The sequence below is a fragment of the Drosophila takahashii genome, chromosome 2R (assembly GCF_030179915.1).
Source record: "Drosophila takahashii strain IR98-3 E-12201 chromosome 2R, DtakHiC1v2, whole genome shotgun sequence".
NCBI classification, from domain to species: Eukaryota; Metazoa; Arthropoda; class Insecta; order Diptera; family Drosophilidae; genus Drosophila; species Drosophila takahashii.
In genome coordinates this window covers 31,547,656-31,573,312 of record NC_091679.1, presented here as the reverse complement: position 1 = coordinate 31,573,312, position 25,657 = coordinate 31,547,656, and the positions used below count along the sequence as shown (strand labels likewise).

General features: G+C 40.0%; 7 protein-coding genes and 1 long non-coding RNA gene across 8 annotated transcripts; 4 read left to right on the top strand and 4 right to left on the bottom strand.

Annotated features, from left to right (window-relative positions):
- The first annotated feature begins 4,028 nt into the window (after positions 1-4,028).
- Positions 4,029-5,108, top strand: LOC108062532 (uncharacterized). Its single transcript, XM_017149248.3, has one exon. The coding sequence runs from the start codon at positions 4,231-4,233 to the stop codon at positions 4,948-4,950; it is 720 nt and encodes a 239-aa protein (XP_017004737.2). The 5' UTR covers positions 4,029-4,230; the 3' UTR covers positions 4,951-5,108.
- Positions 5,109-5,313: 205 nt separating this feature from the next.
- LOC108062540 (uncharacterized) lies at positions 5,314-5,943 on the top strand. The gene has a single exon (XM_017149257.3). It carries the CDS (start codon positions 5,398-5,400, stop codon positions 5,725-5,727), a length of 330 nt encoding a protein of 109 aa, XP_017004746.2. The 5' UTR covers positions 5,314-5,397; the 3' UTR covers positions 5,728-5,943.
- A 1,340-nt stretch (positions 5,944-7,283) lies between these two features.
- LOC108062534 (uncharacterized) lies at positions 7,284-8,176 on the top strand. The gene is made up of 2 exons (XM_070213979.1): positions 7,284-7,367; positions 7,430-8,176. The coding sequence occupies exon 2, from the start codon at positions 7,533-7,535 to the stop codon at positions 7,878-7,880; it is 348 nt and encodes a 115-aa protein (XP_070070080.1). The 5' UTR covers positions 7,284-7,367; positions 7,430-7,532; the 3' UTR covers positions 7,881-8,176.
- Positions 8,177-8,477: 301 nt separating this feature from the next.
- LOC108062537 (uncharacterized) lies at positions 8,478-8,933 on the bottom strand. The gene has a single exon (XM_017149254.3). It carries the CDS (start codon positions 8,929-8,931, stop codon positions 8,551-8,553), a length of 381 nt encoding a protein of 126 aa, XP_017004743.2. The 5' UTR covers positions 8,932-8,933; the 3' UTR covers positions 8,478-8,550.
- A 93-nt stretch (positions 8,934-9,026) lies between these two features.
- Positions 9,027-9,652, bottom strand: LOC108065989 (uncharacterized). Its single transcript, XM_017154293.3, has 2 exons — positions 9,234-9,652; positions 9,027-9,166 (listed from the first exon to the last, which is right to left on the bottom strand). The coding sequence occupies exon 1, from the start codon at positions 9,550-9,552 to the stop codon at positions 9,292-9,294; it is 261 nt and encodes an 86-aa protein (XP_017009782.2). The 5' UTR covers positions 9,553-9,652; the 3' UTR covers positions 9,027-9,166; positions 9,234-9,291.
- Positions 9,653-12,730: 3,078 nt separating this feature from the next.
- LOC108062501 (uncharacterized) lies at positions 12,731-18,047 on the bottom strand. Its single transcript, XM_017149213.3, has 3 exons — positions 17,826-18,047; positions 16,802-17,516; positions 12,731-13,426 (listed from the first exon to the last, which is right to left on the bottom strand). Exons 1-3 carry the CDS (start codon positions 18,045-18,047, stop codon positions 12,762-12,764), a joined length of 1,602 nt encoding a protein of 533 aa, XP_017004702.2. The 3' UTR covers positions 12,731-12,761.
- A 2,990-nt stretch (positions 18,048-21,037) lies between these two features.
- Positions 21,038-22,725, bottom strand: LOC138912567 (uncharacterized). Its single transcript, XR_011418115.1, has 3 exons — positions 22,332-22,725; positions 22,038-22,113; positions 21,038-21,597 (listed from the first exon to the last, which is right to left on the bottom strand). It is a non-coding gene; the product is annotated as an uncharacterized lncRNA (long non-coding RNA).
- A 477-nt stretch (positions 22,726-23,202) lies between these two features.
- Positions 23,203-25,101, top strand: LOC138912216 (uncharacterized). Its single transcript, XM_070212102.1, is given in 3 exon segments — positions 23,203-23,227; positions 24,877-25,061; positions 25,063-25,101. Coding segments are annotated over 3 exon segments (249 nt in total).
- The last annotated feature ends 556 nt before the right edge of the window (positions 25,102-25,657 follow it).

Here is a 25,657-nt window from a genome sequence, read left to right as displayed (position 1 = left end):
ATCAACTTGATGATGACTGAGAAACGAGTGGGTGCAAAAATGATTGAACGTAGCTAAGTTTGTGGTAGTAGACCGTCGAGGCATAAAACCATGTTGGTTAGGACTGATGATCCGACCAACAAGAAAAGTTAGCTGCTTGGCTACAATTCGTTCGAACATTTTTGAGACATTGCTGAGCTTTGCAATTGGCCTATAATTTGAAACAATGTTTTTTGCACCCGACTTGAATATAGGAGTAACAGTGGCCAGTTTCCATCTATGCGTAAAAACACCAGTGGAAAGAGATAAATTAAAGATGATTTTAAGGGGCTCACAAAGAACACCTATACAATTTTTCAAAATAAATGGAGAAAGGCCATCACAATCTAATTTTGCTGACTCATTAAAGCATTCAGCCGCCAGATGGCAGTCAGAATCGGTGACATCTAAGCAACCAATATTTAACATAGTAGGAATGGCATTGAGCGAATCTTCGTCATTCCACAGCGAGCCCGGCTCAAAGTTAGATGCAAAGAACTTAGCAAATAGATTAGCGACCCCAATATCCGAGGAGGCTGAATGATCTTCAAATGACATATGGGAAGGAAAGTAAGAAGATGTTCGTTTAGAATTGATAAAGTGCCAGAATGATTTAGGATTGGTAGTTAATTTACGCTCTATATCAGCAATATATTGGTTGTATAAGAATTTATTGAGGAACTCAAACTCACGCTTATGCTGTTTGTAACGGTCAAAGTCACCAGCATCACCGCTTTCTAAGTAGCGCTTATAGAATTTATTTCTAAGGTTTTTATATTTCTTTAGTCCTTGCGTGTACCATGGCAGTCTGTAACAACTTTGAACCCTAGTTTTAGTATATCTGCCCACAATAGTAGAGAGAAAAGATAAAAAAACTTCATAGCTTGTATTCACATCTGCATGCGAGAGGACCTCCGCCCATCTAATATTAGAAATATCGTTACGGATAGAATCTAAACTGCTAGAATTAATATAAGTAAAAGGCAAGCGAGAATTAATTGGGCGAAAAATATAACAAGTAATAGAGATTAACAAAGGCTTGTGATGAGCATCACACGCGGCAAGTGGATTATCGCTGCAACATAAATAAATGCTTAAATCAGGATGTACAAAAATTAAGTCTAGAAGCTTATTTAAATTATTAAATACATGGTTAATCTGGACTAATGCCATACTAAGAAGCTCATCAATGACTAAGATTTCGTAGGGAAGATGCAAGTTACTGGGAACCATTGCTGAGGACTCTGAATCATGAGCCCACACGAGCGAAGATAGGTTGAAGTCGCCCAAAACACATATGTACTGGCCCTCCTCCAGCTCCTGGTGTAGGTGGGCAATGTTATCAACGTGCGCTTTATAAAGATCAAAACTGCTGCTAGGGGGTATATATGAGACTGTCAGGAAAATTGTTTCTGTAGGACCAGAGAGAGATACACAGATTTGATCGAGCAGAGAATCCTCATTCTGGAGACGAATAGCAGTGCAACGAAGTCCACGCCGCACAGCAATTAAAACGCCGCCACCTCTGGAGCATCTTGTTTTAACGGCATCACGATCCTTACGGAATACATGGTAAAGATTCGTATCGAAGAATTCATTATCAAAGAAATCCATGTTGAGCCAGGTTTCAACAAAAATGATGACGTCATGATCACATTGAGACGTTGCCAAGAAAAGCGATGGAGCTTTTGTACGCATACCACCGACATTTTGAAAATAAATATTGAAAGTTATATTATTTGTGCATGTACGGTCATCCCTGGTCATGCTATCAATACTTGGTCCAGCGTCATGGCCCGAATCCATAAGAGGCCTTGCTGGGATCTTATCATAAGTATTAGAATTATTAATAAGAACCTTCAGTAAAGTAGTTGTGCGGATACGAATAGGCTGGTGATCATCACTCCCAATATTTCGTGGGCGGTCATTATTAGCATTCTGAATATGACTGCACGCAGGTGAATCCGCTCCTGTTAATAGTGCGCGAGAGCCCCCTCCAGCTGCCACAGCCCATTGTAGTTGTTGATGGGGAGAGCAACTCCAGAGAGCACCGGAAAAAAATGATGAGAGAGAGGCGTAAGATGATGAGAGCGCAACTCCGAGGAGCGCGCCGACGTTAGAGCTTGGCGGACGGCGAATGTCGCAGAAAGCGGACAACAACAGCTCCGGCTGATGTTGTTGACGATGCGACGGGAGAGAGGCGGAATATAATGAGAGCGCAACTCCAAGGAGCGCGCCGATATTAGAGCTTGGCGGACGGAGAATGTCGCACAAAGCGGACAACAACAGCTCCGGCTGATGTTGTTGACGATGCGACGGGAGAGAGGCGGAAGATGATGAGAGCGCAACTCCGAGGAGCGCGCCGATGTTAGAGCTTGGCGGATGGCGAAAGTCGCACAAAGCGGACAGCAACAGCTCCAGCTGATGTTGTTGACGATGCGACGGGAAAGAGGCGGAAGATGATGAGAGCGCAACTCCGAGGAGCGCGCCGATGTTAGAGCTTGGCGGACGGCGAATGTCGCAGAAAGCGGACAACAACAGCTCCGGCTGATGTTGACGATGCGACGGGAGAGAGGCGGAAGATGATGAGAGAGCAGTGACCAATGCTTGCAAAAAATGTCCCGCAAAGGTATCGACGCCAGTGGCGCCGATTACTAGGGGTTTTTTGATGGATGAATTGTCGTTGAAGTTTGTGCAGGCTCCGGCAAATTGGATACGATATTATCCACGTCCATAACGGCCCGTTCTCTATGAATAAATCTTTTGACCTTAACTGAGTTTGGCCAAAAATCATTCTTGAAGACTGAATCATAAAGGTGATCAGGGATACCAAGCTTGAAATTTACAAACTTTAAAGTTGCAACGTCAACATCTTTTTTTTACAAGTTTTACACAAGTGAAAGAATTAGCGTCCACATTAAGCTTGGTGGACACATATTTTAAAACAGCAGCAGGATCGGTAGCTGTTGCAAACTTTCCGACATGCAAGAATTTATTACTTGGCAATACGTGAAGATCTTCGGCATTAGGGGCCACTCCAACAATATGCTTGGGCTTGTTGTTGTTCCTTCTCTTCTTATTTCGGACTTGTATGAAATTTCCTCTCCCGATATCCAGAGCATGATTAGACGGGTCAACGACCGCGGAAGACGTAGCAGCAGCAGCCGCATATGACTGGGGAGCTGCAGTTACATTGGCAGGCCTCGGTTGACGAGGCTTAAGATTTATGTTTTGATTTTGATTCAATGCATTATTTTTAGGTGGGAATGCCTCCAAAAATTTTTTATTAAGGCCCTGATATAAGCATTCCAGGGCTTGCAATTTAGCATCAAGTTCATCAATTTTAGAATGCGAATCATTCGCAACCACACAGCTGTCACATTGCCACAGTATGTTTGGATTTAATAGAATTTTTATCACATCGTCCGGTAGGTCAACGCAAGAAGTATGATAAGCGCGCCGGCACAAAGAAGAACAGCGGATAGCATCCGAGGCGCGAAGCTGGGCCGGTGTAACATCGGTATTGCACTCGGGACAGCGGTGAAGCAACATAGCGAGAATTATAAGCACGTCCGAACGCAAAGAAAGCTAGCTGACGGCTTCACTCATAATTGTTGTTGTAATTGTGTACTAACTCAATTTCATGTCTCGCAGTTGTTGTTGTTTCCATTTGGAAATTGCGTTAAATTCGACCCAGGACTTATCGGGCCACCAAAGGACCTCGCACCACTGCAGGTGATGCAAAATTAATAAATGTTCATGCGACGATGGCAAATTGTGTTTTTGCTCTATGATTTTCATTTTGGCTTTGTTGTTTAATTTGCCCGAAAGACTCAAGTCGCAATCAAATTGAATTCCTTGTGGCCGTAAATAAATTATGTTATTTGTTTTCGCAGCCCACACGCACAGACATATTTTTTATTTGCTGGTCTATCTATTCGGGATGAAACTGAAAATTAAATTTGCCTGGCATAGTCAACATTAGTATTAGTGTCAGTGTTTTTACGAATACTTCAACACACAAGTTGTGGGTTTTTCATTTTCGAACTTGTTTTCCCCTAAAGACAACCTAAATTTGTTTCGCCCGAGCGCCTTGCTTTTATCAATTGAAAATTTTTAGTGGATTCAATTTTGGCCAAGGGAATCCAGCCCGTATACGAAAAATTAGTCGTTTAATCTAGAACATTTAGGGGAACCAGACAGACAAGAGAGATGCCAATTTTCGCAAGGAACCTGCCCTCGATTCGCAGCCTGGCCAAGCGCAGTCTGATCGAAGGCCGGCGCTCACTGACCAGCATTTCGGGGCTGGAGAAGGGCCAAGGTGGCGCGGTCCAGGGCTTGGGACCCTGGAGCAAGGATTGGCCTGTGAGGGAGGAGAGCTTTGCGGCCGCCCAGCTCCTGCGGCAGCGGCAGCAGAACCGCCAGTGGAGCAACAACTACTCCGGCCTGGACTCGGCCATGTTTCGGCCCGTGATCAAGCCGGATGATATGGTGCCGCGCCGCAACAATGTGGTGGTCTCCCAGAATGCAGCCAAGCGCCGGAACGCCAAGTCCGCTCAGTTTACCCACTATGACGACACGGTAGCCTACAAGGCGCAGCAGAATCAGCAGGCGGTGGAGGAGCGACTCGATCGCGAACCGGAAGCCAGGGAAGCCGAGGAGCACGACTACGAGTCAGATCTCGAGGTCCGGTCCGTTCGCGAGACCGTCTTTGGTCAGCCGGAGGACAACGAGGAGGAGGAGCGCGACCGAGCCCGGGCCGAGCAGGAGCTTCTCCAAAAGGTCACCCTCGCCTCCTCCAAAATGCAAGAGCGCCCGCTCAGCGAGTCCATCTCGCGGAAGGTCATCTCGCCGTACAACTCCTATCGCAGCCATCGCACTCGCTGGGCGGAGTTCCGGCACAGCATGATCTACGGCCGCACCAGCTATTAGGCATCCTTGATCGATCTTGTCGTAGGAAAATCCACCCTGGGCCATTGATGTCTCTCTTTGCGGAAAGCCAAAATTCACGTTTTCCGTTGTACATATGTTGGGGCTCGCTTATTTCAAAAAAATTAACAAATAAATTAAGTTTTCAAAATTACAAAGAATGGATTTATTTATTTATATTTGTGGTTTATAAATTTATTTAAAAAGATTAATATTTGGTATTCTGTAGGGACGGCTAAAGTTCTAAACGAACAAGCTTTTCAAAATGATTTTAAATAATTTTTAATACATGTTTATTAGACCCATAAATTTTTTATTTAAACGTACCAACCAAGTTCCATTTTGAAGTTCTTTTAGAATTCAGTAACCTTTTCTTCACACATCCCACACATACTTTTGGGATGCAGAATCGGTCTTAGAAAATATCAAAATATATCACCCTTTTAGACAATGATCAAAATTTTTAGGAACCTCCGAGGTGAGGGCCGGTGCCTTGCCCGCGGATTTATGACGCGACCAAAAATCTACCAGGAACCCGGCGTCTTTGTCCATCCGGAGCTGCGTCGCACCATTCCCCTCGTTTACTTCCGCAGAAGTGACTTGCCGAAGAAACTGGATCTCAAATTACATAACAACCAGGATTGCGGAATATCTCCTTTGGAGAGGAATCGAAGGTGCAAGGAGTACTTCCGCCAGTTTTGCAGGAGGCAGCACAGCTGCTTTTCCCGGACCTACCAATGGTCCGAGTTCCGCCGAAAGATGATCTACGGCAGTTACTAGCAAGGACTAACATTCAAAATTAGTATATACTAAACTTTGTAATCTAAAAAATATTTTGTTTTGATCTTGTTAAAAAACGACATCATAACAAAATATTTTTTAGACAACAGACTACAAAATGCACGGTTAAACTAAATACAAAATTTGGATCACAATAAAATTACAAAGTATGGAATGACCAAATTAATATATAATAAACTTTTTTTATTATTTTAACAGTATTGTATAATTGAAAAACTATAAAATAATAAAAATAAAAGAAATTATTTAAAACTTGTTAGCCAGTCTGAGATATTTTGGAAGATAGCTCTTGTTTCACCATTTCCCTTCGCCCAGTCCGTTTTATTATTATCCCAAGTATTCTTAACCCTTTTTGCTACTTAACACGCAAGTTTGCTCTCAAAAAACTAGCGACATACTTTGGCATACCTTCGCATCCTTCTGATCCGAGAAAATACAAACAAGGACTGGGTGAAAAAGTGGCAAAAGCCAAAGAATGGAAAGAGGAACCCAAGTGCACTCAAGTAATATGCTTCATAATTTTTATTGTCAAGCCCTTTTCTTTTGGCTCGGGTGGCACTGGCGCGCACTCGACAACAAAAGCTCAAAAGCGCTTGGGAAAAATGTGAAAATAAAAAATGACTATAAAAAGCAAAGGCAGAAAATGAAGTGCACTGGGTGGCGATGGCAGAGACAAGAGTGCAACAAAGCAGAGCGGGCAGCATAAATTTTATAATATAGAAAAAATCAATGGGCGACGGGGGGGAAAAAAATGCAGAGCACCAAGGATTACAGTCCGGGACTAGACTGCCGAGGGTCCAGCCACTTTTCATTCAAAGCACTGTCCTACTAGCCGACACTCTGAGAAAATTAACTAAAAAAAGGATATTCTTTTTAAGGAAATTTTTAAAAGAAGTCCACTTGAAGTATTTTATTTCTTATGAAGAACACACTATCTTATTGAATTAAATTTAAAATTTTAATTCACAATTTGTTATAAGAAATATTTATTTTCTTCTGTGTTTCTCTATTTGAATCCTGCTACTCCCCTCCACGTCGCACAATAAACTGGCCCCGCAAATGCTGTGATTTTGCCACCCGCTCTCATTGTTTCCAGTTAATTTTGATGTATTTTTTTATTGCCTTGTTGCAAATTTGCATTTTACTCTTCCATCCACTGCACTTGGCGGCGTAATTAGGCGCACAACTCTTTTTACGGCTTTGATGTGCCGCACTGCGAATTGGGCTAAGTAAGGACGAGTGCCAAAAGGCTTTTTAATTGTTTAATTATGTTTTGTGTTTCAGTCTCGAGTGCATGCAACACAACAAATGCTTAAAGGAGAATGATTTAAGAACAAAATGCATACAAAAATCTTACATTATCATATTAATTCTTCAATTAACTCAAAACACATTAAAAATCTATTGGTATCTTGACCAACAAAATAATTAAAATTTACAAACTTTTAATAGTGCTTAAAGGATATTTATGATGTTTCAAAGAGTACTTTATGGCTGGACCAAAATAACAGACCATTCGAAAATGCATAGGATATGAAAAAACTTTTTTAACCTAGTAACTCCTCCTACTAAATTCATATACACTCGGTTCACTTTTTCCACATTTCCTCCACTAACAGGTAATCAAATAAAATAGAAAGGCAATAAATTTATATTCCTTCCTTTCGGCCCAACTTTTAAGCCATTGCCGAAGAACAACCATTCCACCGTTGGCACACCAAAATCGGAGGTATCCGGACCACCAAATTATCATCAATTCCGAACGACTTTCAAGATCTTTTAAAATGCTACCGACAAATCAGAACCTCTCGGCCCTATCCACTTATGTCCGACTGGCGGTCCGCCAAGCCGGGTGCCGTATGACTGGTAGACTGGCCTTTTCGACACGCCGCAACCAAGGCGTGGGCGATCGAGATCGAGATCTCAATAAGAACGATGAATACCTGGGCCGTCAGCGCGACGAACCCAATCCGGAGTACCACCATGCTCCCCGGTGCTATGTGAAGAACTTCCAGAAGTACCAGGAACAGGCACAGGACCGCGGCGAGGTGCAGACGACCCGCTTCCGCAATCCGCGTTACCGCTGGGCGGACTTCCGGCGACGAATGGTTTATGGAACCTATGACATCTAGACCGTTCTTCATTAGGCTCTCTATTAAGGGCAACAAACGTCGAAAGCTCTTTTAAATTGGGCTCCTGTACGCTTCAACCATGCAAACCATCCGGACTTGTCTGGCTAAGATATAACCCATCCTATCAATCTAATAATCAAGCATCCAAGAGCCCAGTCATGTACTAACCCGATCCACACACTATACAGTATCCAGACTCTTTCGGCCTGAAATACGGATTGAACTCACTCACTCGTCCGTTCAAATTTCAATATTATCCACTACACAATATAATAAATCTGTTACTTTTTAACGATCTTGAGCTCTTAGTTACTTGGTTTCAAACCCCTTTTACGGTCATTAAATGACACACCGAAAACTTGATATGAAACGATGATCATTCTGATCATTATGTAATATAGATTTTAGGATTCTTATTTTGTAAAGAGCTAGTGAGTACCAAATAGCCAACTCTACTTATATAAAAAAAGTAATTCCTTCTTGGATAATTCCAGTCTTTTGAGATAATAAAAGTAAACGGGAATTTATTAAAATCCCCGTAAGAAAAGAGTGCAGCCCCAGAGATACATGAATATAGTATCATAACGCACAAAATGATACAATTTAAAAGAAACATTTATTATAAAAAACTAAAAAATACATTCTTCTCCATTGAACTCGATTACCACACTCACGGCTTCGGAACGGAGTGTGAGGCTAGCGGATTTTTAACCATCATCTCCGCAAAGCTTTCCGTTTCTGAATAGCGACGATGCGGCAGCTGTAGAATATTGATAAAGAGAGTGCGGTGTGGCTGGAAACTTAGCTCCTCCGTAACTCGCGCGATATCCTTCCCGTAGTCGGCGTCCATGTGGCGCAAGTTCAGGAAGCTCTTGACCAGCAGAAAGGGCGGTCTCTTCAGATCGGTCCAAGAGTCCTTTCGCTCCTGAAGCTTCACGGGCACTGGTCTGCGATGGTAGGGGAGCCGTTGCTCCGACATTCTCCGCTGATGTTGTAACCGCGTATCAGCCTTGAAAATCGGGAATCCGATCAGGGCCCGACATGGGAACATTATGCGATAGGTGGTTGCGTTACCGGTGATCAAAGAGTACTTTTAAAATTTAGGTTAGCCAACGTAAGTAAAACAAGCCTTTCATAATGTTTTCGTTGAGGGACTGTATTCAGTAAGCCTACTACTCGTTAAATCAGTTTGGCCAGCAAAAGACAACATATATCAGTTATCTAACGCTTTAAGCAAAGGGTTCACATATAAGTCACGTTCTGTTCAATTTTTCAGTTTTTATATCCTTGCAAGAAAATACAATGTTGTTATATAGTTTCATTTTATAATATTTGTATTCATAATTAATTTACTTTTGCGGTTATCAAGATAATTTATATTTCAGTCAAGACATATGCCGGGAATTGGGTATCAGCTCTTTACATTTTTCCAATTTGACATAAAAAAGTCTCTAAGGTCACGTGGAGCATCCTGCATGTAAGCCGAGTCCAGTTGGTGTAGGGCCAGAAAGCTCTTGACCAGGATACGCGGCGGTCGGGAAGACTGAGCTGGAGTTTTCATCCTCGCATCGGGGACCACAGGAAATGGTCTTCGCGTTCTCCTCTGATGTAAGCTCCTGCTCCGGGGAACACCCGTAAGTACAAAACCCCCGAGAGCTCGACCAAAAGACATACTGGCTTAGGACTGGGGGCTGAAAAAGTTATTTTACTATTATTTTAAATTTTATCAAAGCCGAAAAATGTGCGAGTATTTCAGATTATATTTAAAATGCCTCCTATATATGTAAATTTTTCGTAGATTTGAATTCTTTTCATGAAAATATTAACTTACTTTATTTTAACTTATTTTATTGTAATTGCTTATGCCATTTTAATATCTCCATCCAGTTAGTACTCAGCAAATAACCAGAAAGGTGTGCTTGGTAAGTTAATACATTTTTTAGTTTTTCTAGAGATAAACTGGTTTCACATATTCGATTTTTGTGATGTAAATGGATTTAATTGGCCCAGTCGTGTGTACAGGAGCTACGTGCTGAAAAAAACTGCTATACGTACTAATTTCTGACCACAAACCGAATTTACTTTTGAGGGTTAGCAAAATAATTGCAAAGCGGTTCCGAAAAGCATATTCTCTTTGAATTCTAACGATTGGTTTAGAATCGAAATAAAGAGAACAGAGATCTTTACTCTCCATGAATTTGAAGGGTCGAAATAGTTTAGAGGAACAGCTTGGACTTGCATATAGGTCGGCCATTTTGTATTTTCATCGCTGGGGCTTTTGAGCGACGACGATTTGGCGGCTTTTGTGCAACGCGTGGTTTTATGTAACAGGCCCCAATCCCTAGTCCGCGAAAATCCCTCTCCCACACACCCGCAAAACGTCAATTGCATGAGCCGGCACGTCGATATTTTTACCAATTTTTTAGCCGGCCCCTCGCAAATTGCTTTTTGAGCTTGTTAGAGTTTTTTGGCCCTCATCCTGCCACACAGTTACACACCCGCACAAGCACACAGGCTAATGAATAGTCAAAGTCCAGGCGATTGCAGCAGTTGTAGCTGCACCAAAACGAAAACTAAACGCAATGTTTAGGCTGCATTACGACTGCAACAGCAACAGCTCCTGTTGCACCCTCAGCAGGTCCTGCAGGAGCAGTGAGCAGCCAGGAGCCAGGACAGCGCCGCCATTTTGTAATCAAATGCAGCACAAAAGTATGCAAAGGAAATTGCCAGAAAAAAAGCAAGGAGTATAGAGTGTTGTGCGCATTGGCTTTCTTCGTACAGTGAAACATCACCGAATAGTTATTTATAAAAATTTAGATGTGAAAATATATGTCTAACAGTATGCAGTGAATAGGAGGATAGTCGCCTCTTTGATTGACTTCATATATAACTTTTGGGTTAAAAAAAATATAGCTGCGCACTTTTAGACACCTGTTTTGACATTTAAAATTTATTTCAATAACTCGGCTTTTTCTGTCCTAAAAATTGCAATATCCATCTCATTTTTCCTGATGACAAATACGAACTACGGTTTCACTTCCGGAGTAATCAAAGTTATTACATTTTTACTGTAGCCTCGCTCTCTAAACCCAATCCCTCGGCAGCCCTTTAGCGACGACTGCTGTTAGTGGCTGCTGCTTTTCAATTAGTGCCACCAGAGTACGGCGGCCACCCCCTCCACGCACCACCGCCCATTTCTATGCGGAGCCGCCAATCCCAGCCAACACTTGATGCCACCGACTGCAGTTGACGTTGGTTTGCTGTTCTGTTCTGGCCGCGTTTTACGTAAATTGAACAACAGGCTTGCAAGGCACCGGGTACGGTACCCAAAACTGCAAAACAAACAGACGCTAACACGGCCAATACATTGCAACAACTCGGAAATGCAGGCGAGCTTAGCTAGACAGATATACACAAAACTCGGTGAGGGTGGAGCATTGAAAAAGTGCAGCGCTAGACAAAAAACAGGTCCTGGTACTCCAGAAAAGCGAATAAAAAGACGATGCAGCCGCCAGACGAGATCCGTATTGCCTTTAAGCCTAAAAGCGAGCTTCATCTGTTATGCGAAACGTTTAATTATTTATTTGAAAGGAAGATTCCGGCTGGCTGTAAAAACAAAGCAGCTGAAAAGAATTTTATTGACAGGCCCTCTGGCTGATTGAAGGGTTATGGGTTGCTGGCAATCGCAATCGCACTCGCAATCGCCCCTGAGGTTAATTAGTTGACATTTGCGCTTAATTGCAATGCCTCAGGCGGAGGACATAGAGCTCCAGCCAGGCGTTCCCATTCGCATGCATGATTGACAGCCGAGTGGTGGGGACATCGACATCCACCTGCTGGTGCTGATATATTGATGCCAAACGCGTTCAGGCAAAGCGACAAACTTGACACCCACTTACGAGTGCTAAGTGGCTCGACGCGTTCCAACTGAAGGTGGTGAGAATACCTGTAGCAGATAAATATACGAAACCGTAATAAATGTCATATTCAGCTCGTTAATACTGCCAACAAAAATGAAAATGAAAATATAACAAGTCTTTCTATGCACCAAAACTAAAAATTGTAGTTCTTAAACTTTTAGTTGGTGAAACATTTCATATTCAAATAAAAATTGTTAAAAATCCTACTACGTAGGATAGATCCTGAAAAATCCTATTTGTGAGTAAAACGGAAATTTTTAATATTCCATACCAATTATATCAAGGAGAAAAATATTGCGGAATATCAGATTTTGCAAGTGAAATGGAAACTTTTAAGTATCCATACCAATTTACATCCGGGTCAACATTTGGATTTCAAATAAAGAAAATTCAAAATGAATAAAAATATCTATCAGATCTCATTTTATCGATGAATATTTATACTGTGATCCATTTCAGTCGCTAACTTCATTTAAAGGCCCCAATTAGAAATTTAATAAAGAAAATGCAATTCTCCCACAAAAAAATTCCAATCTCAGACTTCACGTCGCGATGTGACAAAAATAAATCTCGGGTTTTTCATTTTCAGTGTAAATTTTATTTAAACAAACGAAATTGTAAAAATCCTAAAAGGAACTGTTTCTGTACCGATTCGATAAGGTCATGATATTTAGTGTACTGAGGTGACCAAACACAATTAAGAATTGAACGAACCAAGGAAATGTATAAGTGTTTCGTGGTATAGGGCTCCTCAAATTCCTTTGGCTTTTATAACTATAATGCCAATATGATCAGAGAAGCTTAAGTTGTTGACTGCTGGCAGCACTGCTTCCAAGATCTCTTCACGCGATATTACCTTTTACAACCCCGTGATTACCCATTAATCAAAAGCGATTTTCATTATCTTTAGAAAACTTTCTTTGCCTTACAATTACTACATAAATCAGAGTAGTTGCTGGTCTCATACTCTGCCAGGACAATAGGCCACTTCGGGGCTCTTGGTCCGGATCCACTTGATAAAGGAGGCGACGCGAGTATTGACCGATGGCTGCTGGGTGGCGCAGCCCTGGCCAAAACTGACGATGCCCACGGCCACCAGCCGGCCGTTGATCCGCTCGTACAGAGCTCCGCCCGAATCGTATTGGCAGGTGTCCCGCCCGGGCGTATAGGTGCAGAAGGTGTGGGCAGGTACTCCACCGGAGGATGCCAAAGTCTGCCTGCACCGCTGGCCGTCGATCACATCCAGTGTGGCCTTCAGCAGGAGTTGGGTCTGTGGACCGCCGTAAGATGTTGTGCCCCATCCGGCGGCAACCACCTGGTGACCCGCCAGCGGTAGTTTCCTACCATCCTCCGCCGGTTGCAATGGCAGACAGGCAGGACCCACATGCCGGCTCCACACGATCGCCGTTCGCGTCCTCAGCAGAGCGATATCACTCCTCGGCAGTCCGCTCGTCTGGCTAAAGTCCTCGTGCAGGATCAGGGTATCCAGGTCGTAGCGACGGGTGGCGAACGTCTCGAAGGAGCTGGCCAAATCATGCTCACCCACCACCACCCGCAGCTTGGCAGCGCTGTTCGTCTCCGGGCCAAGAAAACAGTGGGCGGCCGACAGCAAGTAATGATGATGAACTGTGACAATAGTTAAGGGGCAAATTAAAATTATTAAAAATATATTTAAGATCATAAATATAATTTTAACCAAAATATACGAGCCGTTTAAATGTAGCACAGATACATTGAGAAGAAACCCAAGGACGAGATGCCTTTAACCTTAAAACTGATTTATCCTATTAATGTTTGATTTCAAAGTACTAGTATAATATAACTCAAATATAAAAAAAAATGTTTATTTAAATGACGGCAACGTATTTTTACAATTAAAATATAAAGAAATTTTAGAAGTATTTCTTGAAAGAATTACACAGGCCAACAGTGTTTTTGGTGCAGCCCTATGGGCATTAAATTGTGTTAATATAGACGGATATAACCATATCTGCATACTTAGTTTTCGAGTTTAACGGGTGGTATTTGTGCAATCGCGGTTTGAAAAAAGTAGCAACATTTTATATTTTCATTTAAGATATCTTCGAGGGTCTGTGCTCAGTTGTAATAAAACCTATGCCAAAAAATTGCTTAGATGCCCTTCTACATAATTGCATTTAAGGTTCCATCATTATTTGAGTTAATAAAAGCCTATGAGCCATTGAAGTAATTTGTTCACCTCTATTCACAACCAACTTGATGCGGTGAACAGGCTTAAAAAAATACAAGGAAAAATATGTGCCCTAAAATATTTGACAGTCATCTAGAGGCGTCTTTTCCCGAATTTTTGAGATAAATCCCACTATTGTACTTCGAAAAATGAAATTTATAGAATTTTTTCCGTAAGAATGGGAAAAGTAACAAGTATTTTAGAGTCACTCTTACGTAACGAGTTTGTCGTGATTTTACACAGTAGGCTTTTTAAAGATAACAGTGGCGTCGCCTTAAAATTGTGGTGGGGATTTTTTTTAAGGCATATTAACCCCTTAAAAATATAATTTGTCTATGTTCGGCGCCTACTGCTAACCAAATTGAAAGGCACATTTTTACGAATGTGTCAGATATTTATGTAAAATGGGATTTAAAAATAGTTGTCACTTTTTAAGTTCTTACGGAAAAAATTCTATAAATTCCATCCTTTGACGTACAATTCTCTTATTTGTCTTAAAAATTCGGTGAAAGACGCCTCTAGATGCCTGTAAAATATTTTAGGGCATATATTTTTCCTTGTATTTTTTTAAGCGTGTTCACCGCAAAAAGTTGGTTGGGAATAGAGGTGAACAAATTACTTCAATGGCTCATAGGCTGTGATTGACTCAAATTATGATGGAACCTTAAATGCAATAATGTAGAAGGGCATCTAAGCAATTTTTTGGCATAAGTTTTATTACAACTGAGCACAGACCCTCGAAGATATCTTAAATCAAAAAATTAAATGTTGCTATTTTTTTCAAACCGCGATTGCCCAAATACCACCCCTTAAACGCGAAAACTAAGTATGCAGATATGCTTATATCCGTCTGTATTAACATATTTTAATGCCAATAGGCCTGCACCTTTTAATAAAGTCTATTTTGTTGACCTGTGTTATTCATTACGTTAACGAATTTTCTTAATTTATCAACTGAAAATTAAATAGAAAGTTTTCCTAACTACTAAGGGCAGGTTTCTCGAGTCCCTGTCAAAGTCCCTGATAGCTATCTGTTCGAAAAACTTAAATACCAGATAAACTGTTCGTAAAAGCAAATCCGCTTTCTCGACTGCTTTAATTTATCTGAACGAGAAACAATTACAGACTGCTGTTAACGCACAGAATTGTGCTGTAAAGCGCAAAAAATGGCATGCTTCGATTATTTCATCAGCTGTTTGGGTATAATTTAAAGGAAAAGTCAGCTGTGATTTCGCGTCTTCTTCATAGTTGGCTTTGGGAAATCAGCTGTCATTCTATCGAGTCGAAAAAGCTTAACAGGGACTCCGAGTCCCTGTCAAAGTTAGCTCTCACATTTATGCTCGAGAAAGCCAAAATGCCTTAGCAGGGACTTTATCTGTTCGAGAAATGTTAGCCGGCACTCGAGAAACCGGCCCTAAAAAAGTTAATTTAGTAGGGGAGTGTAGGGTAATTTGACGAGTAGGGTAATGTGACGAACTCGTCGAATCTCATATATGACGTCACGACAAAAATTCCAAATAAATGTAGTCGTCTCCCCTTATCGTGTCGACAATGTATTTACAGTAATATTAATAAGAAGTCCCGTAATTTGTTCGTGAGGTAATTTTCGCTAAAAATGTGGTGCGCAAACTAGCAAACCCATTCAATTTACTTGTGTTTCAGCAGTGCCAGAGCAAAGATGAGTGGAAAATAAAATCAGGCAAATATATGCACGTATACATGAGATCTTTATCAACAGTTTTTGGTACCTCGCGTTTTTTTCTTTTGCGCCGTTTGAGAGTGACACCGTTTTTGCTCCAAGTCTACCTTGTAGGGTATCGTGACGAACTTTTTGTAGGGTATTGTGCCGAACTTTTTTTATTCAAGAATTTTAACTGTTATCGTTGATTATTTGTAAAAAAAATATAATAATACCAGATAACATTTACTGCTGCAGTTTTATTGTTGTTTTTAATAGTGACGTCAGTTTAATTTAATTTAAAAAAAAATTTGCACTTTGACCATTTTTTTTTTGTAAGTTTGGGTATTATCTTATTACTTTTCTCTTTTCCGTATCGAAAATAACCTTTCCGTAAATAATATATAAAAAAATGAATTTTTTTGTTTGTAAAAAGGATGGTTTACGCCAAACGCTGTGGGATTTGGCTACGTTGAAATTTCGAATCCAAATTTTTTTTAGAAATATGCTCAGTAAATGTAAGCAACTTTCTGCTTTTACACTTTTAAAAAATATTGATTTTTGGAGAAGTTACATTAAAGAACAAATCGTTCGTCACATTACCCTACAACTTTTGAAAGTGCAAAAAAAGTAGGGTTCACGCCAAACGCTGTGGGATTTAGCTGCATTGGAATTTCGAATTTCGAATTTTACAGGGATATGCTCAGTAGATGTAAGCAACTTTCTGCGTTTACACTTTTGAAAAATATTGATTTTTACAAAAGTTACATTCAAAAAACGAATCGTTCGTCACCTTACCCTACACTCCCCTAGTCAAATTGCATTTTATACAAGCGTATAACTTTTTAGCAATATTTTTGACCGAAAGTTCTAGCAAGTATGTCCGATTCTTTCCCAGTACCCTTAGTTTAAACTTCCGTCTACAAGTCACAATAATTGAATAAACAATTTTTTTTTTTAACTGAATAACGCATTCTTATGCTCTGTTTTCTGACGGCATTTTCTAGGCATCCAAGTTGTTTGCTTTTGGAATCTAATTGTACAGTCTTTTCAACTGTATTTTACTGTTGACTATTGCCCTTCCTGATACCTTAAATTTTTTCCGTATACTTACTGATCGCAGCGCCGCAAAAGACCTTTCCGTGTTTCTTGGTCAGAACTCCGGCCATTGACGGGAACTCGTGCAGGACGGCCTCTTCGTTGGTGGGACTGGCTATTCGGGGAATGCGGCTCCAGCCGCAGCTGCACGTGGGCTGAAAGGCCTCCACGAGGCAGGTGAAGCGTCCGCCTCCGTGACCAGGTGATGGGGCAGGCGGGTAGCTGGAAACAATCCGAGCACGTTTCACGGAAGTCTTTGAGCTGCTGCGAAGTGGCAATTCGTCAAGGTAAATAGTAGTGCTAGCCCTTCTGGACTCTTCGTCGTCGTAAAGTAGGGAGGCCACATAGGCCAAGGCATCGCTGACGCCCACATCCTGCAACACGTGCAGCACCTCGTCGCTGAGGTCCTCCTCGGCTTCCTCTGAGTTCTCCGATTCCGCCGGCTCCACCTCCTCCCCATCCTCTTCCTCGTCCTGCTCCTCTATCGAAACACCTTGTGGTGCCACTGTAGTTGTACTCGTAGTTGGTCCCGCCGAGAGTTTATCCTTTAACTTGACTGTTGAGGGCGGTTCCGACTGTCCATTGGATATGTACGAAATCACCGCACGATTAAGAAAACTTTTGCGCTCGAATTTTCCGCTGCCGCAAAAGTATTCGGAACTTGTTAACACCTCGTCGCCCTCGGAATTGAAGTGAAACACCTCCGTGCGGCACTTGGAGTCCGTGGAAAGCTGCGGAAAATTAAGCTATTCAGCATGGCACTCAGCGAAGATGTCCTACAGTAATGACACTCTTACTTTTAATTTTAAAAATATTTGTTTTTTCAAGGATCGGAAAAATATCTAGGGAATACGATTTACATTGGTATGAACTTCGTTAACTAGTCCTGTTAATTTTATGATTTTTGTTACAATTATAAAGATTGCCTAAGTTTTGGAACATCAACAAAATATTTAACACAGTGGTGCTACCAACATTAAATAAAATCGGGAAAAATATAGATATTCACTATACTTTTTGTTTTCACTTCAACTCCTCACCGTCTGCAGTTGGAGTTCGCATTTGAACTGCAGCACCTGATCCTTGGGAGCCTCCACGGCGTAGCGACAGGAAGTGCCCACAGGATACAAGGCCGGGTAATAGGGCGAGTTGATGAGCAGTTTCTGGCCCGATTGCAGTTTCACCTGGTGGTTGCACTGCTCGAAAATGGCTTTGATAGAGAACGCTTTTAAGAGGGGCAGAAGCAGCAGCCAAATCCACATGACCATGATCGCGACGAGGTCTAACGCGGTACTGAACCAGCTCCGCCGAAGGCAGCCTCTTAAGAATGATGAGGCCAACACCCGAACCAACACGCGATCTGCCTACATCTCCATGCGAGTCTCTCAACACCTCTTTGGGCACCCACGCCCTGTTCCTGCCTTAAATACGAGCTAATTAGGGTCTCGAAGAAATCCCAAATTGTTACCGCGGAATAGAAAAGACAGCAGCCGGCACACGAGCGTCTTTGGCGGCTAATTGAAAGAAAGTGCAAGTGTGTCGAAATGTGGAACACTTTGAAATTTGTAGGTGGAGGTGACCATAAATAGAACTACACCACCAGTTGGGGTAGGTCTTAGATGAAAGCAGGTCTTGTGTATACATTATATTATAATAATTTCTTTTAAATTGAATTGGTATTTCAATTTATAGAAATCAGAATATATTTTACAATGTATTTATAAATTTTATTTTTCTTAATATTGTTAATTACTTAAAAAATTATATACATTTTAGGAATTTATAAATACTATTAAATAATTATTATAATAATATCATATTTGTTTAAAATTTTGTATCTTTTAAAAGACAACTTCAATTTTCTATTTCTTAATTATTGGCTGTTACCCTTTATAGTAATTGCTTAATTTTCAATTTCACATTGTGTCACCTGCAAACCTCTCAGACAGTCATTAATTCCAATTCCCTCAGATCTCTTTAAAGTCGACAATTTCGCACCCGCCAAGCCACTTCACCACTCCCACCAAAACTCATTTTTTAGACCACTTTCAGAGCTGCTTAATTGGATGTGCTCCATATGAGCAAAAAGAGGAAAGCACACAAACTACAAGACCAGGATAAGCGAAAAAAATAAAGCCCAAAGCGGGCAAGTTTGTCGCCCATTTTGTAAAATAAATATCAGAAAAAAAGCAGGAGACTTGGGAGGGACGATGGATGGCGCCGTGTCTGTCAGAGGCGCAGAGACAAACGCTTAATGCTAATATTATTTTCTTGCTTAACAAGCGATGAGCTACACGCGGGGCCCATCGGCTGCTGGCCACGATTTTCCTCGGCAGCTCCACGGATTTTTCCAACCCCACTGGACGCCAGCCTGTGACTTATTTGCACAAGCCATAAAAAATTTAACTTTATTTCGCCATTTTTAATTTCCTACTCCGCGGATCGCGACGTGGCGCAGAGCATTCGGCGTAAACAGTCAACGTTGGACAATAACTACAAAACCGGACCCGGAGACCGACCACCAGAGCAGGGTCCTAGCCGTCCATGTCCATTCCCATTCCCCACCCAGAAGTCCGAGGAACAATGCTGGTGAAAAAAAGCTGATGCTGTTTTCTATTTCCTTTTTTCATTTTCGGCCCGAAGAGCGAGCGGGGAAAACAAACAGCAAATAATTCAAAGTGGATACAACTAAAGCAAAGTCAAAGCTAATATACGAAAATGTAATAAAAATTAAAAAGAAATAAAAACGAATTAAAATGAATTTCGAAGGAGCAGCAAAGACCTTCTGGCACAATAAAAAATATATAACAGGGGGGTCGAGGACATAGAGGTATGAGTTTCGTGGGGGTCACCGCAAAAAGCGACAGTTGTAGGACTTCTTTTTGCGCAGTGGGATGATGACACATGTGAGTGGAGGTCGCCGCACTCCTAAAAGGGTCGTTCGGCGAGAGGATTGGGGGATAAAAATATGTGACCATTTGAGATATGAAATTTATAGGGGCGCATTCTAAGTCCACATAAGATTTATAAGTTATAAAAAGCCATGACAAGAACAGGGATTGTTTAAATTATTTGCAACTAATTTATATTTGCAGAAAGGTATGCACTAATTTGTGGTAACCAAAGAAATTACAAATCAAAACCGATTTTAAATATTATCTAATGAGATTATAATGGCAAGTCTGAGCTGCGCGTCAAAGCTTACAGATAAAGAAATTTCTTACTTTTCCTGTTCTGTTAATGTCATTAGCTCAAGCTCACAAGATGATTCTGCAAACTACAAACGTTTATCAGACAACTCAATAATCAAAAAACTAACAACTTACATTTCAAGATATATGCACATTTTTTAGAATGTCATTAGTGGTAAACTAATATCGAGGTCAATGCATGTCGATGCCGAACTTTTTTATTGTTTTTTAAAATTTTTTTTGTAAATTAGTTTAAAGTAAGAACTTAAAATTTGTCACCATTTATTTATTATTTAACAATGTCAATTTGTAAATTATGTAAAACTACCTTAACGTAGAAGGGCATTACTGGATCATTATCATGTAAAGCTATTTAATATTGTATCGCACCACTTACAAATAAACTAAAAATTTTAATTCTCATTTGACAAAATTTTTTAAAATAATTAAAAATTAATAACAAAGTTTAAAAAATTGTAATGAGAAAATTACTTTTAGCGGTGATCTGCAGAACTATCTCCAAATACGACATGTAGGTGTCGCCATAGAGCTCCGTACGAGACATGTGTAGAAAACATATGTAGATAAGATAGATAGAGGGCGCCAGCAATTTTGTAGAATAATTGTAGAAAATGTAAAATGTTAACGGTCGTCTTTTCGTCCGCACGTTAAATTTAAAGTAGACTTAAACTCTGAATTACCATACGTTTTTAAGTTTTAAAGCCTACTTTAAATGTAGGTTCTACGAATAATTAACAAAAAATGTAATTGCTGATCATCTTGCTATGTTATTAGAAAGTAGTCCTGTATTTACGCAAAAATTATTGTTTCGGAAAATGTATTAAAAATGTGCTTAAATTAGTAAATACTTTATTTCAAATAAAATAAATATTTATCCAAGCTTACACACAAATTTAAAAATTGGAATATAATTCTTTAAAATACACTAGCTTGCAGCCAAAATACCCCAAAAAGGATGATGGAACTCCTGGTAGAATTGGAACTGGCTTACACTCATAAAAAAAAATCGAAGAATTTCCTTAAAATCTAGAAAATTCTTTCTTGAATTTTTGCCAAAGGCGACCTCACCTTTGTTTCAAGAAATGGTTTTTTTGAAAGGCACCATTAAAACAAGAAAAAATATTTCTTGTTTTAAGAAATTAAATTTCTTAAAACAAGAAAGGGTTTTTTAGAAAGCCACCATAAAAACAAGAAAAAATATTTCTTAAAACAAGAAAGGCTATTCTTGTTTCAAAGGTGGTTTGTTTCTTGTTTCAAGAAATTAAATTTCTTAAAACAAGAAAGGGTTTTTTAGAAAGGCACCTTTTAAACAAGAAAAATTCTTTCTTGTTTAAATTTCCTTTCAAGAAATTTTATTTCTTGATTTAAGAAATAATATTTCTTGAAAGGAAGTTTTATATTAACACTGAAACCCTAAAAATAAAATGTAACTTGGTTTTTTCTTTTGCATATTATATTTATTTACATTTAAAACATTTAACACTTAACATTTAAACATTTTTAAATAACACATTTTTGACTCAAGAAAACATTATTATTACCCAAGGTCTGTTGAACTTCATATGACCTAAGGTGTTCCATTTTCTTCGCCTTTCCTCATCTATAAAAAAAGAGTTATTGGGATATCAATGATTTGTTTTTAGATAAATAACTTTTTTGAAATAATGTAATGTTAATAATAGCCAAAATACAAACACGTTGGACAGACGACCGAGAGAGAGGAGCAAGACAGGTAGAAAATGAAGGGTTGAAAATCGAATTTCAGACAGAGAGAGGCACGGGAGAGACACGTACATACATACATATATATTTACATACAGTCCTTTGCGCGAAGGGAGACCGAATGTAAGCAGGGCAGATCGTGTCAGTTTTAAGAAGGTGAAGAGAGAAACGTCGCGACGTTAGGTCAAGCGAGCGAGAGAGAGGAGCAGAATATGAAAGGGTTGAAAATCGGGTTTCAGATCGGGTGAGCCGCGTACATGCATAGATATTTACATGCATACATAAGTATGTCAAACAAATACAACATATTTTTCTTACCTTAGAAGGTTTTAAAACAAAATTACAGCTTCGACAAACAAATTATTTGGCTGTTGCAACTGCAGGTATTTTCACTCTGAAAAATAAATAAAATGCGAGTAATAAGATAAAGTTATTATAGAACTGTACACCCACAAATTTATGTACAAATGTATGTATGTACGTAGCTCTTAGCTAAAAAACAATTCACCTAAATTGGTATACGCTTGGTAAAGAGATTTGAAATGTATCCTTTAATTACATACACACAATTGTACGCCCGCTATACAAAAAATTATATACATATTTACATACCTTTGAATATTCGGAAAAAGGCTTCACCTCTTATCCGCTTGAAAATCACGTCCATCACTCACGAATTTTTTTCACAACTGACGCTCGGGGGATCAGAGAAGTCGGTAGCCGGGTAGTAGTCGGGCCGAGTAGGCCCTTCGTCCCACTTCGTTTTTCTTGTCGTTAACATTCGGCAGCCGAAGGAAGTCAATGGCTACTTTCCTATATTCTAGGGTCATTTCATTCATATATTCAAAGGTGATTTTGTCCTTAAATACGTACAAAAATGTTTTGGCTGCGACGGCAAAACAAACATATGAGATTTTCATTTTTCTATTTTTAAGAAAAATTCTTTCTTGAATTTTTTCCATCAAGAAAGGTTTTCTGTATTCAAAGGACAATTTTCTAATAACAAGAAATTTTTTTTCTATTTTCAAAGGTAGGCCGATTCAATGGCGAGATTTCCAAAATTTAGAAATTAATTTTCGTCTTCCTTCTTGGTATATTATTTTGTAAGCTACTGAAATCAGTATGCTAAATTAAATCTGACTAACAAACGAAATTTCGGTTTAGTTTCTCCCGTAGACATACAATGTACCATTCCTCACATGATATATGTGGAGTACCAGCACATTAATATCCTTGACTCCTTTAATGATTACCTGGCATCCAACGCCACTTCCTCTTCCCAGGCGTTTCGCTTGACCAGCACAATTAATTAACAATAGATTGTTTTGGCCACAGGGTTCCAAGTGACCCACAGGAAGTGCCTGGGCCAGCACAATAGGAGCCAACAGGACGGCCATCCTTCCGGAAGGAAGAAATGAAGCCAAGCGCAACAGTTGCATGAAGTGCGGGCACTTCAAATTAATAAAAGGAACTGCAAATAACAATGGAAATTAAATGGAAGAGGAAAGGTCAGTCAATGGAACGTCCTGCGGAGAGAGATGTGTGCAAGTGCATGTAGTCCTGGCTGCGTGGGGTCCTTTCCCACAGGTGTGTGTCTGAGATTTTTCCAGAGTTTCCACTGACCACTGATCCTTTGATCAGGACCGCTCGGTGCAAATCTAATTAACGCTCCCCCAAGGATAACGATCGATCTTCGGGGCCAAGGATCTGTTTGCTTGCATTGCCATTCGATGCGCCAATGTGAGCTCAGACAAAGGACTCTCGGTGCCCGAAGGACTACCTGCGAGTCCTTGAGAAACGCACTCCAAAAGTGTGCGCGTATCAAATTACCATTTCATTTCATTTTATTTCATTAGTTCGTTTTCTCTCTTATTTTTTCATTATCCCTTTTCCCAGAGTCCTTAGCGTAATTGCTTGTACTGGAATGCAAATGAAATTCGAACGGCTTCAAGTCGTCGTCTGATTTATGGGACAGCAAACATGCTCCATTCCCTCGCCAATGGATTCCATATGATAGATAGCTCTGACCACCCACTCAAGATATCGCATCCCATCCATCGCCCTAATCCCGACTGATCTCTGGGCTAAATACCTGTTAACCTGTTTTCGAGCACAAACAAGCAAAATATTTCTCCCAGGCGAACAAAGGAACCCTCTGCCCTGCCACAACAAACGAGATTTTCTCAGCACCTCCTTCGGCCGACGATCTTATCGATGATGCGAGGGAGGGCCCACATCAAATTGGTTCCCACAGGCCGTGGCCCATATTTTGCAATTTAGATTTCTATTTATTGTCTGGCCGGAGAATATCCTTTTTGCGTGCTGGTTGCCCTTATGCGCTCCTTTTCTTCCGCTCACCGGAAGGAAGTGCACGAAATTTGTGTGAAATGTCTCAAAACGAAGGCCTGGGGCGGGCGCAGGAAATTAACACAAATCGGAAACATTCGGTTGTGAAAACGAAATTATATTAGAATTTGTGTGCAAAAAGATAAAGAAAAAGATAAATAAATTTTAAAAAATTTAAAATATCTCAGGCTAATGAAACTAAGCCCTTTAGTTTTACCAGTCTTGATTTTAAGACCAGAGAATATAAATAAACTACTAAAAATGTTATAAAATAATACGTTTCTATGTAGAGTATTGGTATTTCCATGGAAATTTCTTTTAATTTTCAAAAATGGCCTAAATAAATAAATAATAAAACGAGTAAATAAACTAATTTTTTCACGATTACTCTTATTTTATTTAATTTTGATTGTTAAATTAGTCATATAATAGAGACACTTTCCAGTATAATTATTTCACGCAGTTTAAATAAAAATACAGATATAACTATTAAGATTATGTTACATTATTACTGCCGTTTATCATTTCAACTTAAAGATCTCCATCTAAGTTCTTATTTATTTTAAAAGCAAGGTATAAAATAATTATTTTAACTTCCTCAAACTTGTCCTGTCTAAAAAGTATTCCTTGAGAACCTCTTTGAAATAACGTCAAAACTCTTTCCGATCTCTCATCCTCTCACCGCCCACAATTTTCAGAGTTTCAATTAAATTCACACCAAACAAAAGGAGCTCAGCGAATTCCCACCGCACAACGAACACTCGCACTCAAAGACTTTCCCAAGCCAGACACCTCCGACAAATTCCCATAGCAAACAAATTTGACTTTTGCATACCTGTGCAGCAGGACCAGGACCTGAACCTGTTACCCCTATTGCCGTGCCCCTCCGTGCATTCAATTCTCACGGCCAGCAACGGTAACACTCCAACGCACACACAAAAGGACATCCAACCCTGTGAAACAGGTTGCCATGGGATCGGGAATGGTATCGGGAATGGGAACCCGAATGGGAACCAGAATGAGAACAGGACGATGACATGTCCTGAAGTAGGCGCTTCGTTTTCGTTTCGTTTTTATTGATTCAGCTCGTTGATCATAATAAACGATTAGTGTAGCACAGGAGAATCCTTGCTGATCCTATGGATTTTTGCGCTGAGAAATTCTTCAGTTTTTTATTGTTTTGTTCATCTTTTTGTGTGAACGTTATGGGGATGAAATAGGGGCTGGGAAAATTAGTTTAGCGGGTTTGCCCTGGGATTTTTTGGGCGAGATTTACAATTATCGACAATTTATTATTCCTTAGTTATTTTGATAAGAAATTTTGTCAGCTTATCTGTAGAGTTTTTATGATTGCTGCTGTCACTCAAATAAAATATATCGTAAAACGCCCAGGCAGTCTACTTCTAAGAACTCAAAGTAAAAATTTAAGGACTTTTTTAGACAAACTTACATAACATTGCCGCATAACCGGACAAAGCCTTTTTTAAGATCTTCCCGGAACCACGATAGACTATCCTAACCCTAAGTCAGCGATTTCACGCAAAAAAGGATATTCCTGGAAACTTTTCAAAAACATAATATTACCTTAAAAT

Bases quoted from the DNA above. Each gene is read 5' to 3' on its own strand.
- LOC108062532 (XM_017149248.3), top strand. From the start codon at position 4,231: ATGCCAATTTTCGCAAGGAACCTGCCCTCGATTCGCAGCCTGGCCAAG.
- LOC108062540 (XM_017149257.3), top strand. From the start codon at position 5,398: ATGATCAAAATTTTTAGGAACCTCCGAGGTGAGGGCCGGTGCCTTGCC.
- LOC108062534 (XM_070213979.1), top strand. From the start codon at position 7,533: ATGCTACCGACAAATCAGAACCTCTCGGCCCTATCCACTTATGTCCGA.
- LOC108062537 (XM_017149254.3), bottom strand. From the start codon at position 8,931: ATGTTCCCATGTCGGGCCCTGATCGGATTCCCGATTTTCAAGGCTGAT.
- LOC108065989 (XM_017154293.3), bottom strand. From the start codon at position 9,552: ATGTCTTTTGGTCGAGCTCTCGGGGGTTTTGTACTTACGGGTGTTCCC.
- LOC108062501 (XM_017149213.3), bottom strand. From the start codon at position 18,047: ATGTGGATTTGGCTGCTGCTTCTGCCCCTCTTAAAAGCGTTCTCTATC. The intron at 17,517-17,825 runs GTGAGGAGTTGA...AATTTTCCGCAG, and splicing joins GCGAACTCCAACTGCAGACG to CTTTCCACGGACTCCAAGTG. The intron at 13,427-16,801 runs GTAAGTATACGG...CTATTGTCACAG, and splicing joins CTTTTGCGGCGCTGCGATCA to TTCATCATCATTACTTGCTG.